We start from the raw sequence: 22,101 nt of genomic DNA on the forward strand, positions 1-22,101 counted from the left end.
TGAATATGTTGAACTGTTACCAGTTTCCAAAAATGTGTCTAGAGCATAGAAACTCATGGTGTAAATTTTTTATATTCTATGCCTCAGAGTGAGATACGCCATATAGGGGCTTTTAGCAAAATTCTTGGTTCTCACAGCTCAAAATATCAATTTTGTAACAATGAGATGTACAAGACACTATGATTGAAAAATGAACTTTACAATTTAGGGGGCAGAGAGGATAGTTGTGGAGGTGGGAGGGAAGGGATGGTAGGGGAAAAAACAAAGGAGGAGGCAACAATGCTTGATAAGAAATGTACTCATTACCTTGGCCATGTAATTGTAACCCCTCTGTATGGTATTTTCACAATAAAAATATCAATTATGGCATTCCAACATTTTAAATATAGAGAATGTGAGCAAATTTACAATTGCTTGCAAAAAAAAGCCATTCGGGAGAAGCTTTCAAGTATTTGTGTATGTAATTTAAGAAAAGTAAAACCTTTCAAGGAAAGCATGTAGGATGATATTTAAGGTGATATTTTAATTCAGTCAATTTGTATCAAAAACACAATATAACTTCAAGACCTATTTATTAACTGACTCTGTTATTTCACATACATCTAATATTAGAGAAAAGAAATGACAATTAAACATGTCCATATTACTACAAATAAGCATATATTGACAATATTATTTACACATATATTATAGATATTGATGGAATTCAGGAAAGCTATGCTATTGGTAAAAACAAAAATAATAGTATGAAAGGCTATAACACAAGCATGAATGTTATGTTTCTTCAACTGAATATAACCTAAGGAAGAGTTGGAAACATGCAAATGTGTACATGCATATAATTCCGCTTCAGCTAAAATACTTATCAATCTTGTAGCTCCCCAATTTACCAGTTCATGACAGCTGTTTTCGGTGCTGAAGGCTTCCCCATACATCAATGATTCTTTGTCATAAGTTAATTTTACCTCATCAAATTTGGAGTCTGTAAAGCAGATGTTAGCATAGGGACAGCCTCAGACCATTCTCTATGCCTTCTGTGAATGTATGTAGGACTATAAATATGTATATTTATATTATATTAATATCTGACTTGCTGGGTAACATAGAGTCTCCCTAATTTTTTTTCTTGTCCAGGTTGGCCTCAAACTTGATCAAAGCCATTCTTACCTCCCAAGTAGTTAGTAATACCGATGTGTGTCAGCATTCCAGGCTCAGTTTATTTCAGCTGAAAATATTAGTCAGGTTAGTTGTTAAATCAAAACACTGAGATAGTATATTGTACATTAAACTTGAATTCTTAAAAATTAAAAATTCCATTTGTAGCTGAAATAAAATTAACATGGTCAAAAACAATTACAATCAGGTATATCAAATAGCATCAAAATGTATGCATAGAAGTTATATTTAGCCCTTCTGAGACTACTAATAATGATTATTTTATAACTCATAAAAATAGTGGCATTTTAATTGTTTCTTAGTTATTAGTACTGAAATCTATCTAGCTATTTATTCTTAATATAGAAAATCAAAATGGCAAGTCCTAAATTTATGAAAAAGCTATTTAATCCAACTTTTATGATAGGCATATTAAAACTATTTAGTTTTTAAATTACATGAGATTTTAATGGTTTCCTTCTTGATGATCATACATCCATGAACTGTTATTTATTTAACAATATTTTACATGAACATATTAAACTAATACCATTCATATGACTTCAAAAATTATTTTATAATACATTAAAGCAATGTTTTAAGCTGGTTATACGAATTGGTTTCAATATAAAGGAGTACTACTGCCCTCTAGTGGAAAAATAGTTGTTTATCTTATTTAAACATTTAAACATGACCTTTAAGTGAAGGATAACAAATTACTAGACCTGGGAAATACAGAGTGCTCAGGAATAACACAGGGGCATTCCTCGGTCTTTATTACTTGGTTTCACCAGTCATAATTTTCTATTCTTCTGTTTTTGAAATAGTGTTAATAAGATTATACATGTGTTTTAGAGAATTATATTGTATATGTTATTCATCCTGAGAATAAATCCCAAAGTTTATGCGAACTCATTCACAGAATATTCATTTTGTGATAAGCACCCATCATTCTTCACTTCTTAACATTTAAAAAAATTAAATATATTAAATAACAAATCAATTTAATATATTAGATAAATAATTTGGGTTTCCACTATAACAATAATCATTCCCAGGAAATTCTTCTGTGATGAAAATAACTAAGTGAATTTTTTAGTGACACATTTCATAACTCAAAGTCCAATAAGTTGCCTCATTCTATTTGAAACAAACTGGTTTTACAAAATTAAGTAGTATTCATGGTAAGTGAAACAATGCATCATGTATACCTTAAGTGTGTGTATATGTGAATCAAACTATTATTAGCTAATATTCAATTCTATCTCACTACCTAATAGAAATTTAGGTAATAATTATTAACAGAATCTAGGAAAAGTATTCTATCTTTCCTTGATAGTTGAATAATATTGAACTTTAGTGGATAAACTGTGTCCCATTTGGTAAATTTATTGACCATATCTTTTGTTGGAAGAAAAGTAACTGCTCTGGTTTGCTGTGAGCCTGTTTTACTGTGTTGTACTTTTTCTTAAAACAAGGATAGATTAAAAATGTTGGAAACGAGTAAGACTGTTGCTATAGTGCTCACCAAGGACTGCATGTCACTTTCTGTGTTTTCCTGTAGGTCCCACCCTGCCACCACTCAAGATGCTGAATTCCTTCTGTGCATTAAAGGCAGATGACGGGCCCTGCAAAGCCTTAATGAGGAAATTTTTCTTCAACATTTTCACTCAGCAATGTGAGGAGTTTATATATGGGGGATGTGAAGGAAATCGGAATCGATTTGATAGTCTGGAAGAGTGCAAAGAAAACTGTATAGTGGGTAAGTTTCCAGAAAACTATGATCCAAGTGCTATCAGGTCTATTTGTAGAAAAAAAAAAGTGATTTGGTAATTGTAAAAAAAAAAAAAAAAGAAAGAAAGAAAGGAAAAAAAGACTGTAATACTTCTTTAATATTCCAAAGAAATTTCTTTTTTTCTTTCTTTTTTTTGGGGGGGGGGTCCGGTTGTGGGGCCTGAACTCTGGGTCTGGGCGCTGTCCCTCAGCTCTTCAGCTCAAGGCTAGCGCTCTACCACTTGAGCCACAGCGCCACTTCCAGCTTTTTTTTTCTGCTCATTTGGTGCTGAGGAATTGAACCCAGGGCCTCATGCATGCAAGGCAAGTGCTCTACCAATGAGCCGTCTTCCCAGCCCGAAATCTCTTTTTTGACTCATGTTTCAACTACTGAGTTATACAGTCATATTTTTATATAAAACAAGTATAATTATGAATATATTGGTATAATTTATTAAAATTAATATTTACTATACAATATTAATTTAAATTTATTAAATTATTTATTAAAATTATTAAATTAGTTTAATCAATTAAATGTTTGATGTATTAAAATTATTAAGGTTCATTTATTATTCTGTTGTCTTCTCTGCAGTAAAGGAGGGGAAAATCAAGTTCTTAGAAGAGTTTTATAAGTGCAGTGAAGGAAGTATAATTTATCCTCTTTGGGTAGCTATGATTATTGTGATTGTTGATCACATTGATTTGGTTTTACCTTTGTCATTACCACTATATCATGTTTTGCATCTTGTACCAATACCAGTTCAAAGTGGATCAAAGACATTAACCTATGACCTTAAATCTTGAAACTAATGGAGGAAGAGGCAGGGAAATAGCTAGAATTTATTGGCATAGGCAAGAATTTATTGTATAATTCCAGGGTCTCAGCAAATAGGAGAGAAAATTTGATGATATTGTATTAAGCTAAAAGCTGATACTCAGTGAAGAACATTGTCACCATCACCCAGGTAAAAGAAAATTCTAAAGATTAGGAGATCTTTGCCAGATGTCTGTTCAACAAGGGTTTAATGAGACTATATAAGGAACTTAAAAGACTAAAGCTCCAAAGAATCAATAACCCAGTCAATAAGCTAAACAGACATTACAACAGACAGAACAAGTAGCTAAACAGGTATTTCTCAAAAGTTCAACTGGCCAATAGATGAACAAATGCTCAATATCCCTGACCATAGATGAAATTTAAATAAAAAAAAAAACAGTGAGATTCTATTTCATTTCAATCAAAATAACCAACAACAAATGCTAGCATAGATGCAAGGAAGAAGAGAACTTACTACATTTTGGTAGAAATGCAAATTAATGCAGCCAACTTTGGAAATTAGTATGGAGATTTTTCAAAAGTTAAAAGTAGAATTAGCCTATGATCCAGTGATGTCACTCCTCAACAGTTATCCTAAACTGTGCAAGAAATGACACAGTAAAGGTACCTGCACACTCATTTTCATTGCACTATTCAAAACAGCCAAATTAGGAAAACATGGAAACAGCCTAGATTCCCTGCAATGAAATAACAAATTAGATTAAGTATATCTATGATCTGTCATAGATATATTTATTATAGATATATTAATCATATACACATATGCATAACTTTTTAGCCATCGAGAATACATTTATACCACTTGAAAGGAAGTGAATGGATTTTAAAAAAAATGATGCCAGTTAGACTATGGGTTTATATTTCCCCTCACTTGTAGATCATGGACCAAAACACAATCTCCCAGGTGAATACAAAGGGGTACAGGCATATATATGAGACAAAGCCAATTAAGGTATAGTATATGCAGGAGGGAAACTCCATGGTATAAGTTCTTTGAAAAAATAACAGAAAGCTTTAAAAATGAGTAGCAAGAGGTTGAAACATGATTTGAACTTGGGGGCAAGTGGGGGAGAGGTGGATGAATGGAATGGGGAGAGTGTTCGGATGCAATAATACTCCGGTGCAATTGTGAAAAATGAAGTTGAAAATTTGGAATGAATGTTTGAGAAAGAGGTAGGCAGAGGCAGAGGAAGAATGATGGGAGATGCACTGGATACAAGGGTAATATATTCAGAAATTGACATGTTACATTCTAATCTCCTGGAATCATCCGTAAAGAACATTTTTAAAGAAAACAGTGCAGAATTGTAATCTGAGGGAGAAAGGAATTGTATGAGGTGAGTCCTCCAGTCTTCCTTTTGTCTCCTCAGTTCTGTATGAGATCACCATAGAAAGTAGGAAGTTCAAGAACAGCACTGTGGTCTCTAAGAAAAGGAGATGGAGACTGGAGATTAGAAAGCTGGATAGAGTGGATGTGATTTCAGCAAGAGTGTGTGGGAGATAAATTTCTGTAGCCAAAAGAAAAATCCCATAGAAATCTGGATACAGTCACTTTGAGTTTATCACTGAATAATGAAATTCTGCATGGATGACGCGGTCCACAAGTTTAGCAAAATAAAATTATTATTGATTTCTAAGTGGGACAATTTACAGAAGTTCCACATGACTAAGATACTTGGCATTTAATTTCAGAGTAGTGTTAAGTTATACATAGAATCGAAACAACTCTGCACTTGCACTGATAAAGCTTAGAGACCAACCTTAAAGAATCTAGCTGATCCACAAGAAAATGAACTACTTGGCAAAAGAAACTTCATCTTTCATTAAAGGCTGAAAATAAAGTCTAAAATATGACATGCAAAAATATCCTTAAGCTCTCCTCTTCTCAAATGCTTACCACTTAAATAAGAACAATTATGATCCATAACTAGTACTTAATCAAAATAGTAAATAAAGGTATGGAGTTAATGAGAATACAAGAACTTTAAAAGTCATCCCAAAATACAAAAAGAAAGAAAAAAAGAAAAAGAAAGAAAGAAAATGGGTACATAATAGAGAAAGGAAAGAAAAACTTGAGATCTAAATAGAAATTCTTACTGAAAACAATATATAAAAGATAGAAAATATCAGAAAACATACAAGACAACATGATAAACTGCTCAAAAATTCTGGAAGTGGTGCTGTGGCTCAAAATGGTACAGCACTAACCTTGCACACACAGAGGCTCAGGGACCGCACCCAAGCCCTGAGTTCAAGCCCCAGGACTTAGCAAAATAGAAAAAAAAAAAAAAAGGAATGATTTATTGATGATGAATCCACTGTCTTATATGGCTTGCTAAGTTCAAGTTATAATATCACATTGTAAATTGACACACTTTTTTTTTGCAGATTACCTAAAGGACACCAAAAAGATTAATTTGCAAGGGGGTGAGTATTTATTTATGTATGAGTGAGTAGCATTTATGTAAGGAAGCCAGGTATTCTACTCCTAGTTTTCTTTGTTATTGGTTAATCATAAATCCAGATTACATTCATTTCAGTGCATACTAAAAAAAATGAGCAAGGATGGGCCTGCCATGTAGTGTGGAAGGCTTGAATAGCAGCTATTCCAGCAGACTAGTACAGCACAATATTTTGGTTTAGACCACTCATAAACTAGAGTTACACTGGCTATTTACTAAAACATTTGGCAGTAGTTTAGATGTTGCTAAATCTTACTTTACTTCTCTGATCTCTAATATCTGATGAATGTCAGATCAGTGTGGCTTTGGAATATTCATCTAACTGTCCCTAAATAAATGGACATTTCTGAGTTATTGATACTTTTAGTTGCAAAAGCTAATGAACATATTTAATTGACTATGGCAACATTATTTAGTATGTATGCACAGTTTTTTTTAATTTCAGGACAATTTTTTGAAAGGAAGCAATTACTTTTTGGTGAATATGTTAGACCAGAACAAGAAAAAAAGTTCTCATCAAAATAATAAAAACTTCCTTTGTTTTTGGTTTGGTATTTGTTTTTGTTTATTAGACAAGATTGTGACAGATAGTTTGTTTTGGTATTTGTTTTTGTTTATTAGACAAGATTGTGACAGATAGTTCAGGCTGAGCTTGAACTCAACATATAGCCCAGGTTGAGTGTCCATCCCAAGAATCAAATAATGGACCATGTTTACTGCAGAATTACTCTAGAATAGTCAAGATATAGAATGAACTCAAGTGTTTATCAATACTATATAAAGAATATGTGGCATATTATATGTAGCAAAATACAATTCAACCACAGAAAAGATAGCAATCCTGTCATTAGTCACATATAGAAATACTTGAACATTATGTTGAGTGAAATTAGGCAGGATTAGAAAATTCTCATTTATATAGGAAATCTGACAAGAGTGACCTGAAAGTAGAGAGTAGAATGATGGCTGTCAGAAATTGAGGAGTCAGGCTGTTGGAGACATATTGATTCCCAAACAACTATTACACAAGTTATAGTTGGATAGGAGGAAACATTCACATAATTTATCTTATATCAAGATGACTACAATTAGTGACCATATTGTATCCTTGAGGTATGCTATGAGTAGATAGTATGTGTTCTCAGTATTAAAGTAAGTCAAGTGATGGCTAGATTTAACTATTCTACACTATAGAGCTAAAGTATTCTGAGGCATTATGTTGTATACAATGAATACATTAAATTATGTCAGTTGGAATAAGTACATTTAAAAAAGGAGGCACCATGGGAAAAGAATTCACTTTAAAAAGTCAGAATCAAGCAGGGTATCTGGCTACTTAAGCCAGCCCAGGCTGGCTTAATGGAGTTCATTATCAAAATAACCAGGAAAAAAAACCCCAAAACTTTGATAGAGTCATGGCTAAGGTGGTAGATTGCCAGCCAGCAAAGGAGCTTTTAAATTCAACCTCAGTATTTTTTCTGAAACATAAACACATGAGTCAGCAGACAAAAAAATCCCACAAATAAATAGTTTTGAGAAGTCGTAGAAAACATATTCGATGCTATATTAAAATCAGACATTTAATTTAATAAAACCACTCTTTTATAAGGGATTACTGCTTCATATCTGAAATTGTTGCAGATATGATTAACACTTAGCCTGTGCTCTTTTTATAGTAAGACACTTGTGGCCTTTCATTCCCTGAAATAGAAGATCAAATTGCTTTAAGTATAAAAAGGATACCACAGTTTATTTTGTCTACTATGGTAATGTAGCTTCAAGGAGCATGGGAAATTGTAACTTTGTACAAAAAATTGCAACAAAGTAAGCCTTATGACTGAAATACATTTGAAAATCAGCTCCATTTCCTCCCAGAGTATGTGTGTAGACAGAGTTTGCAGTGCAGTGCCCAGTATCACACCTTTGATGACAGCTGTGTTTAGCCTGGTCTGGAGCACTTTCAAAGGAGAGGTATTAAACTTTCCCCAAAGCCTGGCTAATCCTTGAACATGTATTTCCTTTCTGCCTCTGCATTGTTGGTTCATTCCAATGCTTGGAAACAGGAGTGAGGGAAAAGAGTCAACACAGTAATGGAGATCATGCCCTGTAAAGATATTAATTTCAGTATAAGAATTCAGGAAGTTCCCAGAATAGCCATGACAGCTTTTCGGGCAGCTCAAGTCTTCCTCCCCAAGCTTTCAAGCTGTAACATTTTTCATGAACCAATATGCTGATCTCCCAAATGATGTCCAAACTTCAAAACCCTGCTACATTCATAGCCCTTCCCTTAACGGGCAGAAATAATTAAACCAAAATTTGCCACAGCATTTTTGTACTTGCCAAACAAGAATGGCATGTGATATAATGACGTAATATATTCATTTGCACAGTTCATTTAGTTCATGTATTTGTTAAGTGCAAGAAGTTTAGAAATTAAAATGGCAACTAAAAATGTATAATTGTAATCTTCACTATTCCAAATAAAGAACATATAACACTGGATACTTTAATATTACCTAACTTTTAATTAATCCACTTGTCTTTAATATGATACATCTTCGCGTTTATTCTGTAAACTTTGCAAACTGTTGTTTTATATAGCAATCAGTTATTTATATGTTTCATTTAAATAACTATACATTTTAAAGAAAAAGAATATTGCTTTTCGACATTTTTCCCCCTCATTTCTAGGAAAGCCATTTTTCTGCTTTTTGGAAGAAGATCCAGGTATCTGTCGAGGTTTTATTAACAGGTATTTTTATAACAATCAATCAAAGCTATGTGAACGTTTCAAGTATGGTGGATGTCTAGGAAATCGAAACAACTTTGAATCATTGGAAGAATGCAAAAGCACCTGTGAAGATGAACGTAAGTTCATTTCTCATCTCACTTTAGTCCATTCCCAGGATACTTTTAAAACAGGCATTTCAGGGAACTTTACACCTGACTCAGGTTTAGTTTTACCCACTTTTTTTTTTATGAAAAAAACAACGGAGAACACTAAAATTGTTACCATAATTTTCATATTGCCTTTATGTCACATTATTTAAATTTCTTTCCCCACAAACTGTGTTATAATTTGGGCATAATTGTAGTGGCTAAAATTCCAATACTTTATAAGAATATGAGGATAAATAATTAGAAACAACTATTCAAACTCTTTGCTAGTAAAACTTATGGAAGAGGTGACTTAGATATTATCTGTTACATTTTGTGCCCAAGACCTGCAATATTACCTTAAATACTTTGCATGTATTTGCTAATTTAACATAGCAATGTGATGAAAGTTACAATAAGTCTACTTTTGCTAATACAACTTTTGTACTCCATTTTGCATATACAAGTAAGAAAGTATGATGATGCTCTTATATTTTAATTGCCTGCATTTTTTTTTTTTTTAGCAAATGATGTTCAAGTAAAAGTTTACAAAACTGAGCTCGAAACTGTCCAAAATAACTCTTCATCTCTTAAACCTACTAAAGTTCCCAAGCTTTGGGGTAAGAAACCTTTTTATTTTTACTGCTTATGGAAAAACTTAAGGTAAATGTAAAAGCAGATAATGTATTCAAATTATTTTTTTTCTAAATTTCTGTTGTGATTTAATAATAGGTGTGTTAAAACCCTGAGATTCAAGTCTTTAAGACATCTGATGTCATCTAAGTGATAATGTTTTTCCTAATCTCTCTAAAGTAGGCTTTGAAGTGGGCTTTTGACTATGTGTCATATAAAAAACTTTCACATGATAGTTAACTCTGCCAAATTTACCTTACAGAATAGCACTAGGAATTATCAGTCTTCATGTAGCATGTCAAATGCGCTTTTAAATAGTCCTGACACTAGGAAAGTTCTCTGGTGTCAGCCAGAGAGCAGGTGAGAAGCTGGCTGACTAACTGTCCCAGAGAGTTGATCTCTAGAGAGAACTTTCTCAGCCTCTGCAAGTTTCCTTTCTATAATCTACCATGAGCATATTTATCTGATTTCAATAAAAAATCCAGGAAAGATCTCCTCAACGTAGAGCTGAGAAAGTGGTGGCAAAGAATTAGAAAACATAACCAGAGATCAAAACTACCTGAGCAATTAGATATAATCTAGAAAGCTGCAAAATAATGGCATAATACAAAGTCTTAACCTGAACAGTACAAATCAATGAGAAATGTTACAAAAATTGGAGATTGTTGCTGAGAAGCAATCCATACAATGTGTCACATGTAAACTTGCACCAGAATAACAAGGACTATTAGAGTTATATCTTATGAAAAAATATACAAGAAAAACAAAGTATTGGGTATATTTGTGTGTGTGTGTGTGTGTGTGTGTGTGTGTAGAGAGAGAGAGAGAGAGAGGGAGAGAGAGAGAGAGGGGAAGGGAAGGAGAGGGAGGGAGGGACACACACACACACACACACACACACACACACACACACACACACACACACACACACACACACACACACACCAGTCCAGTCCAACACTGAGGCTTGAACTTAGGGCCTCATACTCTCACTTGGCTTTTCTGCTCATGCTCTATCACTGGAGTCATACCTTCCATTTGTTTGCTGGTTAACAGGTAATAGGAGTCACTCCAATTTGTCTGCGTAGGTTGGTTTCAAACTACAATTCTCAGATCTCAGCCTTTAGAGTTGATAGGATTACAGGCATGAGTTACTGGCACCCAGTTTCAATTTATTCTTAAACTGACCCCATCACCCACAAGACTTGCTATAGCTGTTTGCCACACCTTAACATCACACAGAGAATTGGAAACATGCTTAAGAAGTCTAGAGAGTGTAAGAAGAATTTAAGAAGGAGCATTCCAGTTGTGCACAGTACTTGGAATATCCTGTAAAAAGGAGTATTAAGTCCTGTCTGTACACACCTCCTCCTCCCCGCTGTCCACTTGCGACACCTTTCTCTCTCTTCCGTCCCCTTCTGAATAGTCCTCAGTCCAACTGAAGCATAGCAGTTAATGTGTGAAATATAAAGTACATATATCTTTTAAGATCTCATAAAAGAATGAAAACTTTCTTAGGGAGTTGGGCGATATGGTTCATTGAAAGTGAGATGTGACAGTGAGAGGAGTGAATTCAAGTTCAGAGGAATTTCAATCTTGTTTTTAAAGGTTACTTTTTTCTACTTTCTTTTGTGTATAAAATTAAACAGTTTTATTCTTCTCTCCAACTGTTTCAAATATAGTTTTGTTTAATACAGATATAAATGTCATATATTCAAAAACATGCTAAATATTATTAAAAGATATGAAAATGTATCTTATTTATAATGATACCGAAGACATATATACAATTTTCAAGTAGAAAAAGCTTTTAATGGTTTGATAGGTTTAAGCAATTTAATACCAATTTAAGTGCAACTACTAAGTCAATTATTATTAAAATTAGTAGTGTGAGGGATAGTTCTACCTTGAAGTTCTATAAAGTTTAAAATTCTTATTCTTCCTATGGAAATACTATCAAGTAAGAAAGGGGAAATAAGAAGTGTGAGAAAAAAAACTGATAGTGAGTTTTAGATACCTTCTGATTATTCTAGGCTTCTCTGAAGACTCATATTGGAATAAAATGACAAATGGTGTGAAAAATAAATTATTAATTAAGGAAGTAGTGAAATATTGATGACATGAATTTAAAAGAAAGTAAAAATAAGGATTTCTATTTGTAATAGTGTATTTTATATCATTTTATTTTTTGTCAGTCATTGGGGCTTGAACTCACGGTCTAGTCACTGTCCCTGCGCTCTTTTTGCTCAAGGCTAGTGCTCTACCACTTTGAGCCATAGCTCCCCTTCTTGTTTTCTGGTGATTAAATGGAGATAAAAGTCTCATAGACTTTCCTGTCCAGACTGGCTTTAAACCAGGATCCTCAGCCTCCTGCGTGGCTAGGATTACAGACAGGAGCCACTAGCTCAAAATATACATAATACATCCTTAAATATAATGTTTTCACAGTAACTTCATATAGAATTAAAACACATATCTCTATTCAGAAGACTGTTTTCTTTTTTATTATATATATTTGCCTAAAATATATTCTTTTAGTCAATTTGATTCTCCTTTTGTGATAACAGGGTGTACCCTTTTTTGTTTTGTTTTATTACCTTTCTCATCTGAAACATAAAAGATATATATAACAAACAATAATATTAATTACCAGGAGAAGTTTGACCCAAGAAGGGTCAATGCTTCCCTTTCTTAAGACTGATCTCTGAGAGGAGGAATGAGATGTCCCTCCATACAATCTAAAATGGAGAGACTCTTCTAGGGCTTTCAGAGATCTATAAACAACTCTTGATTACCCAGTTCAGAAAAAACACATCTAATACTCTTGCAATTTTGTTGATATATTCTTTGATAGTTTAAGGACACATAGTTCCTGATTCCTATAGAAACTTGTCACCGGATTTTAGTAAGGTAAAACCCTTACAAGGCTTTTGTCAAAAGTGTAATACTCTCTATGCTTATTAATTTTGCTGAAAGCATATTAATCCTTTAAGGTTTCAATTCAGTAAACAGGACAAATAACATTAACAAAACCTCTTTTTAAAAGTATTTGATTAATAACAATCCTTAAAAATAATCCTCAAAACTTTAATATTATATTATTAATTGGAATATTTTTGCATAGAAAAGCATTTTAGAATTTTTTAATGTTCACTAGCTATTAGAAGATAGTTTGGAAAATTCATTTCTTAATTGTTGTATATTATAAGATAGTATACAATTGTAAATGAATTTTATATTTTTCCAGTGATCTTACTTCATTCAATATACTTGAATATGTATTAAGCACAACAGAAAGTTATTATTTTTCTCCTGTGTTCTATAGTTCAATATTCATATGCTATATGGGCAACTTTGAAGACTGCTCCTTTCTTATCTCTCAGAGATTTTTTTAAATGATTTCTAAAGTATATCTGAACAAAACTAGTAATCTCATTTAAGTTCATTCAACTGAATTAAGAGGATATTCATTTAGTTACAATAAATACATGTTCTCATTACTTCTGTAAGAGAAATAATGTGATTCTCAAAGTTGTGCTTTTGAAGTTCATAAGCTTCAAAATAGAAGCCTGCACAATTGGTTCTTCTTGGATCTCTTCTTATAACCAACAGTACTGTAGAGTGGACAAAATATCATTGAACCCAAAGATAGAGGGACTTGAGTAATTCAGTCATAACCTCTCTGAGATTTATCTTCCCACTATAAAAATAATGTGGCAATACTACTATGCTAACCCAATAGGCTTTGTGTAAGTTAAACATCAGTGCTATAGAGAAGTTTTCAGCACATCAGAATATCTTAGTATCTTCTGGATTTTTTTTATTGTTTGTTTGTTTTTGTTGGTTGTGGGGCTTGATCTCTGGGCCTCGGTGCTGTCTCTAAGCTCTTCAGCTCAAGGTTAGTGCTCTACCACTTTGAGCCACGCGCCGCTTTCAGTTTTCTGGTGGTTAATTGAAGATAAGAGTCTCACGGAATTTCCTGCCCTGGCTGGCTTTGAACCATGATCCTCAGATCTCAGCCTCCTGAATAGAGAGCAAAATATCTTCTAATACTCTCCTTGTTCATAATACATATCTAATGTTCCCTATGACTTCCCCTATGTGACCCAGAGCAATACACTGACTTACCAGGCCTTTGTTTCCTATCTGTAAAATAGCTGCTTAAGTTCCTATTTGTAAGAGAAATTAATATTTCAGACAATAACAAAATTTTGCACTATTCAGATGAATGTACTAGTAAACACCCAGTATCAAAATTATGAGTAATCTTTAAAGAAGAATTCATACTAGAAATATATCTACATATGCTCAAATAATTCAAAATTGTTTAATAAAACAAGTTGATAATTTTGTCATGGAAACATATCGTGAAGCTACAAAGACAAAATACTTGTATAACTTTTCTTATCTTTTCAATTTCTCCAGTTTCCAAACTTTCCGAGTTCTATTTTTTTTACAATTATTGCACTTGAATTTTTGATTGCTTCTCTTCTTTCAACTATTATTAAATTTTATTGAGTTTGAGGTGAAATGTCCACTTACCTCTTCCATTTTCAGTCTTATCTGCTTTATTCAGAGCCATAATCTCTAGTGGTTTTTTGGGTTTTTTTTGTTTTAGTTTTAAACAACCACATCTAAACCAAGCTAGTACATTAATGACAATCATTCAATAGAAGATGCTAAACAATGATTACATTTTTTTGAAATATAGATAGATACGTAGATAGATAATCAGAACTATCATTTTATTGGATCTATGAGTTTTATTTTTTATAAATATATGATTTTCATAACATATACACATTAGGATTTGATATTCCCCCCAAGACAAGCATGAATCAACACTAGTTTTGGCAAACCAGGTTGCAGAAGTGTTAAGATTGACACAGATAACCAGAATATTTAGATATAATTCAAATATATTAGAAATAAATATTACACATAATCCAAATTCCTGACATAAAGGAACATATATTACACAATATATCATACAATATATTTTATTGTGTTATATATATTGATTTATGCTAATATATATGGCATATTATGTATAATATTCTCATGGACAGAAAATTGTATATAATATAAATTATACATGACTTTGTTCACATGGCTGTACTAGTTTTAGGCATCCATTAAATTTTATCATTAATCAAACAAGTTTATAACCTAAATAAATTTTAATGGATACATTTTTATGCTAATTCATCTTCATCCACATAGATTAAACATGTCTGCATTGCCTTCTACCACTTCACGTAGGCCAGCTCTTATTTTGAGTGACAATTAAACCAAAGGTCTTGAGTTGTAAGTGTTTTACCTCTTGAGCTCTACCCCCAATGACTTTTGTTCATAATTCTTGTTTTGAGATAACATCTCACTAACTTTGCCCAACTTGGCCTCAAACCCAAGATTCTTTTTCTATTTCCTCCCAAGTCAGATATTCTTATTTATCCCTTAATCATAAAATTTTTCTTTCCATTAAAATTGATCTCTTCGTTCATTATTATTAAACACAAACTCATGCTTGTTGCACATGATGTTTGATGTGGTTTCTCTTACCCAAGATTCTCTCCAAGATGCCCTTTCATTGACATAACAAAACATGTTTTCTGTATCCCATTTGGATACCTAATATTAGTCATTTATTACGTGTGGTTTTTGTTGTGGGTTTTTGGTTATTTGCTTTGCCTTTGAGGCTATCTCAGATAATTTCTGAAAGAGGATATAATGAGCTTATACTTTTTATAGCTTGTACCATCTTCCAGTGTTATCTTAGTGTTATGTACATGACAGATGACTTACATTTTTCATTTATTAATTTTGTGATCCACAGTTACAAAAGGAACAAATGATGGTTCGAAGAATGCTGATCAGACTTACCAAGTCTTTCTGAACATCTTCTACATTGATGTATTCATGTTGTTTTTAGGATTTGATAGCATTTTATACATATTTTAAGATGTGCATTTTGAATATTCCCTTCTACTAAGATTGTTTACATATTGTATTTGATATAACATTAATAAAGTTTTAATATTTGCATGCATAGTTAATATGATCCTCTTACTGTATCTCACTGGTAGTTTTGAACTATTGCTTTCAGTTATTTTTAGATTTTGAACTATTTTTCTCTAAGTAGTCATATTGTTCTAGGACTTTTGGGTGTATCTGTCCATAAAAAAGTGAGATATTTTTCTAGTTCTCCTGCTTTTATATATCAGTTTTTAACAACTGCTTTGAGACTACATCAACTTTTTATATATGAAATATGTCTATTTTGGGTAGATAAAGAACATCTGGTAATTCAATCTCTCACAGTTTCCCTTTGGCTAAGAAATGAAATGCTTAGGTAGTTGACCCAGATGACATTGTTTTGTGCCAGCTCATCAAATTCAGAGAAAATGTTTGGATATCATGTTGAAAACAATTTGACTACAATGAATTCTGTTTCCTGACTGTATTCAATGTACTGAGTAGACTCTCTCTCGTCCTTTCTCTGCATATATATACAAATGTATGTATATACTATATATGTGTACAGATATCTGTATATGTATACAGATATATATATATATACAGATATACTATATATGTATACAGATACCTGTATACATATACTATATATACTATATATGTATTATGTAGATAGTATATATGTATACATATATAATTTATAGTATATGTATACAGATGTCTGTATACATATATAGTATACATATAGCATACATATATATAGTATAGTATACATAATAAATATATAGTACATATATACTATATATGTATATACATATGTATGTACTATATATGCATTCATATATAGTATATATGTATACATTATATGTATACATATATGTACCCATATATGTACACACACACATATACATGGAGGAATGGAAAAGAAATAAAACATACGTATGTACACATATATAAATCTGTTTACGAAAAGACATTTTGGTTATTATTGGTTATCTGAAAGAAATTTTATGCTGACAACAACAACCAAACACTGTCATTGACTGATATAATCAATTTATAGGTTTGTATATTTGCATAAATATAGTTACCTATTAGGCTTTTTGTTAAAGATATATTTATACGTTGAAGAATATCACAATCCTGAAAACTTTCTTGGAAGAAATTACCTTCTCAGTTAAGGAGCTAAACATTCAGCTGCACACCCCAGTAAGTCACAAACACTGTGAAAAATTCTAAAAACTATATTCCATCCACAACCCACACACAGTTCCAAAGAAGAATCCTGCTTTTCAAACATGTTGTCATATCAAGAACCAAGGGACACAGCAACATCTCTCATAATTTAAACATGCCAGCTCAGCTAATCTGTGCTGATTTTCTCACAAGCTGGTTCCCCCAAATAGATAACTTTTGGAGGAGCTCCATCAGGCCTCCTACTTCCTGGTAGAAGTACTGGTAAGAGACAAAAATGTGACACCTCATCTGTGCCAAAATCATGCACATCCAAATGCAGTCATCTTAGGTGAGCACTGCTTACTTCTCTAATCTCTTTCTTCCTGGATCATATGAAGTCTAATCAAAGATAATGTTTTGCCCTAGACAGAAGAGTCCTCCAAAGAAATGATTTTTCAAACATATATATATACATATACAAACATACATTTAAAAGGGAAATATCACTACTTTCAATGTGTAAGAAACATTATTTTAAATGTTATTTTAAATAACATTTTTATTCAGTAAAAAATAGAAATTAAGTTTAGCATTTTCAAATGAAAATAAGAAAAAAAAATAATTAAAAATTTTAAACAAAATTAACTATATGATCATTATACAACTATAAAATAAAATTATTTATAGACTAATACAATCAAAACTTTTAATTGATATATTATGACTAATTTGATAAAGCATTTTTCTAATAAAAGAGAAAAATCCTTACTGTAATGAATTTGATATGGATAATGAAAAGGCAGGTTATGAATAAGACAGGCATACTCTAGAAAAGTAATGCTACTCTGCTGTGTGTAGTTCTCTGAATTCCTTTTCTGTTTGAATACTGGAAAATCTTTGCAGAAATGAAGCTGAATGTATTGATGTGCTTGAGTGAATAAATGTGCTAATCAGGCAAATTGCAACTACCTTTTAATAGAGAAGTATCATCATGTATTTCCAGCTTTAATAACACATAATACCATAAATGGCTTACACTGACTGATATGGTTATGATCTCAGAATACATAAAAATCTAGAACTTCAGTTGTCAGTCATCTCTAAAAACAGTCTAGGTTGAACATACCAAACAAATAAATCTTGCCTTTAAATATGTGAATATTCTGTTTGGCTCAGAAAAATTACACCTAAAACTTACTTTCCACCTCCCTCTTTGGTGACCTATTGAAATTAAATACCTTTCCCCATTCAAACTTAATGAAATTCAATGGATACATGTAATTGAGAATAAAGCACATCTACCCATTTTGAACTACAACTTTACTGGCAAGGGAATGTGGAGATTAGGTATAAAGATCTTGTGAAACGTTTATTCAATCTGAAAAAGTAATTAAAATGTTATTGCCCAGTTAGTCTTTAAATATTTTAGTCTTCAGTCCTGCCATTTAGCAACTTATTTTGTGGCTTGAAAAAAAATCATAATTTCTCTCAATCTTGAATTCCTCATTTGTTATATGTGGAGCCTCCACATATCATAAAATATTTGCAAATATTTTAATAACATAAAATTCTTAATTCATTGTTTTATTAGTCAGTAAGAACTCAAAAATGACAATGCTAGTGACTCACATCTTTAATCCTAGCTACCCAGGAGGCTGAAATCAGAGGATTAGGGTTCAAAGGCAGCCAAGGCAAAATGTCTATGAGACTCTTATCTCCAATTAACCACTTAAAAAGTTGAAAGTGGAGCTCAGGCTCTAGTGATAGAGTCCTAGCCTTGAACAAAAAATATCAGGTAAAGCACATAGTTAGCCACTTAAAAAGTTGAAAGTGGAGCTCAGGTTCTAGTGATAGAGTCCTAGCATTGAGCAAAAAATATCAGGTACAGCACATAGCCTCTGAGTTCAAGCCCTAAGACTAATACAGAAAGTAAAGAAATTCAAAAGGCACTGATAATGAAATGGTGTCACCTGAGACTTTCAGCAGAAAAAGATGATAATCAAATATATTATTTACATGCATTTCCTTTGTAATTTTCGTATGACTAAATATAACTTTGAAATGTACCAATTGAATATAGATCATATTGCAAGTATCTGAAATGGCATATGGCTCTTGTAAAATACAAACATAATTACAAAATATGAGTACACTTTGGATTTTTGGATTTTGGATTTTTGGATCTTTGGATTTTTTATATATTTTTTATTGTAAAGATGCTGTACAGAGGGGTTACAGTTACATGAGCAAGGTAATGAGTCCGTTTCCTAAGGAGCATTGTTACACTCTGCTTTATACTTGCCCTACCATCCCTACCTCCCTCCTCCCTCCCGTTTTGCCTTCCCCACCCCCAGCAAAGTTGTAAAGTTCGTTTTCAACTTACTGTCTTGTATATCTCATTGTTAACTGGGTCATCCTGTATCCTTATTTCAGCATTTTGCTATTCCCTTCCCCTCCCCAAATTAGAAAAATGTATATAGAAGATGCAGGGCACTGGAAGTGGCGCTGTAGCTCAAGCGGTACAAAGCTCACCTTGAGCTGAAGGACAGCGCCCAAACTCAGAGTTCAAGCCCCACGACCAACAACAGCAACAAAAAAAGATACAGGGCACCAGAATCAAATACAGTGACAATGGATTTTATTTTTAAACATAGAATTTGCAAACCCATCTTTCCAAGTTTTTGACCTGCCCTACAAATATATGTGTGTGTGTGTGTATATATATATGTATATATATATATATATATATATATATAGGAATTCAACTACAATTAATATATACAACTGATATATATGTATTGATTGTAGTTGAATCAGTATATATGTATATATATACCTGATATATATATATAGAGAGAGAGAGAGAGAGATTTACTGATTGTAGTTGAATTCCATAAAACAAATATTTTCCACATGATGGAAGATAATATATTACTATATATTATATATTGTATCTATTATATATTATAATATTGTTATATTATGTAATCTATTATAATCTATATAACTGACTTCCAACAATATATGTAATATATATTATATAGTTACGTATTATATGCTGTATATATAATATAGCTATATACTGATTGCAGTTGAATTCCAAAAATCTTGGGTATCTTCCACATTAGAGAATTGGAATAATGAACATACGGTAGTTCTGTGCTTTGCAGGAGTGCCTTTCAAAAACGGGAAGGATTTAGATTAAACAAATGACCTTTATGTTAGTCTATCATGCCAAGCCAGAGACTTGCACAAGTATTACTGGAAGACAGAGAGCTCTGTAGACTTATTGGGCATTCATCAAACCAAGTCCACCAAAAGTTCTGTTTTCTCAAAACCTGTGATCTTCTGTGTTCCATCTTGGATTAGTTTGCTGGCTATTTCCTAGGTACATTTGATCTCACCTTCACTGAAAGATTTTTCTAAATAAAAGCCACAATGAAAGAAAGTCATAGTAATGTTATAAGTTATGAAATTCTCCTAATTTCATGTTTCCTAATTTGATATTTCCTAATATATTTTTTTAAATTCTCAAAGATGGAGATCTATTTTCTCAATAAAAATTCTTCTAAGTCAAAAGGTTTGGAAAAACTTGACATATCTTCTCTCCAACTGTCATTATGTCTCTTTACGTCTGGTGCTCAATTTTACTCAATGTCAAAGAAGTAGTTTTAGTGGTCATATTTTATACTCTCCCTTTTTCAGATTCACTAGATTCAACCCCCACATATCCGATTAAATGTGTTTCATATATGAAGTAAGATCAGAACTTTTTGTTAATTTTTAATATGTCCAATGGTGGATTAATATTTACTTAATAAAGTCCAATATATTAGAATTCAAGAAAAGTCTTCATTACTTTTTGTTTGGTGGCTTCTGTGTTTATCTTGAAACAAAGTTTCACTATGTGGCTTAGGATGGTCTCAAATTCAAGATCCCCGCCTTCTTCATACTTGTTATGTACATTCTGCTCTTTAGATGAGCATATGTTTCTAAGGTACACCAAATCAATCAGAAGCATTCTGATTCTTACTCTTCATCACCTATAATCCTATCTTTTTATTCTTTCTTGAAAACTGACCAACAAATTAATACAAGCACGAGTTTTTCACCTTTCATGGGGTTTTCAAATTTGTATGTCAGCAGGAAAAGTTTTTCTTACTTTATTGTAAGACATAATTATATTAGAGAATTATATTTGTAAGAGTTTTAAAACTTGTTATTACCCTCCCTCCCTCTGTCTCTGTCTCTCAATGACTGACCATGCAGTACAGTTTCAAGACAAGTTTCCAACCTTGAAAGCATCTCCTTATTCTGTCTAGGCTATTCTCCATAATCTTCAGTTCCAAATTCCCAGGCAGACAACCTTCCTGCACTTCAACCTCAGCTAAATGCCCAGTATACAGAGAGAGAGAGAAAAATATCCCCAGATGATTGTTTCCTCAGGCCTTGTCCTCTTCTCCACACTGCATGCAATGTAAACGTCTGCCAGTTACCATCACCCCATCTAATGAATACAGACAAGCTTTCCTGTGGTGTAGGGACAAGAGTAGATCACTATCCATTCCCAATCTAGAGGCAGATTTCCCGCTGCTGAATTTTCTTTGTGATCTTAAGACATTGGATGTACTCTAAGAAATTTTCTTATTATGTAACTTGGTTATTCAAATTTCAGACAACAAAGAGAAAATATAAAAAACAGAAAACAAAAATTTGGCCAATTCTCACATTACATAGTATTATTCACCTTACATAGTATTACATAGTATCAGTATCAACACTATCTGATAGTTCATTTTACTATTTCTTATTTCTTTTAGTTTGCTTTCTTTTTGACTCCCCATGAAACAATTAAGGTAAATGACAAGAAGTGGCTGCTGGAATTATTATTTTATCATATGTAAGATATGATAAAATATTTTATTGATTTTAAGATATTTTTCAACATCTTAATGCTCTTGTAATCACAGAGCTTATAACTAATTATGTATCTTTCTAAATTTGTAAGTAGTACATGAAGTAAGGCACCTTAGTTCTATGTAAGTGATATTTTGCAAAACATTTGAGATGTTCTAAGCAATTATTTGTCTGTAGTAACTTTCTAATTTTGTTGGTGTGGGAGGAAGAAGAGTGATGAATTATAAATATAAATATTCAGTGAAGTCTTTGATTTGTTAAATAATATTTAGATACTTTTCAAATATTATT

The 22,101-nt window shown here is 32.3% G+C and overlaps 1 protein-coding gene across 3 annotated transcripts in view; it reads left to right on the forward strand.

Annotated features, from left to right (window-relative positions):
* The window catches only part of Tfpi (tissue factor pathway inhibitor), a 66,727-nt gene that overhangs the window by 37,511 nt on the left and 7,115 nt on the right, over nt 1-22,101 (forward strand). For 2 of the 3 annotated variants that reach the window (XM_042688371.1, XM_042688369.1), the window contains exons 3-6: nt 2,720-2,917; nt 6,158-6,196; nt 8,923-9,099; nt 9,633-9,728. In XM_042688371.1, coding sequence (XP_042544305.1) covers nt 2,720-2,917; nt 6,158-6,196; nt 8,923-9,099; nt 9,633-9,728 — 510 coding nt within the window. Of the gene's footprint in view, nt 1-2,719; nt 2,918-6,157; nt 6,197-8,922; nt 9,100-9,632; nt 9,729-15,577; nt 15,765-22,101 lie in introns of those variants that run through there. The other variant, XM_042688370.1, reaches the window with a different exon arrangement.

This window comes from Dipodomys spectabilis, unplaced genomic scaffold (genome assembly GCF_019054845.1).
Source record: "Dipodomys spectabilis isolate Male_0828 unplaced genomic scaffold, ASM1905484v1 ptg000115l, whole genome shotgun sequence".
NCBI lineage: Eukaryota > Metazoa > Chordata > Mammalia > Rodentia > Heteromyidae > Dipodomys > Dipodomys spectabilis.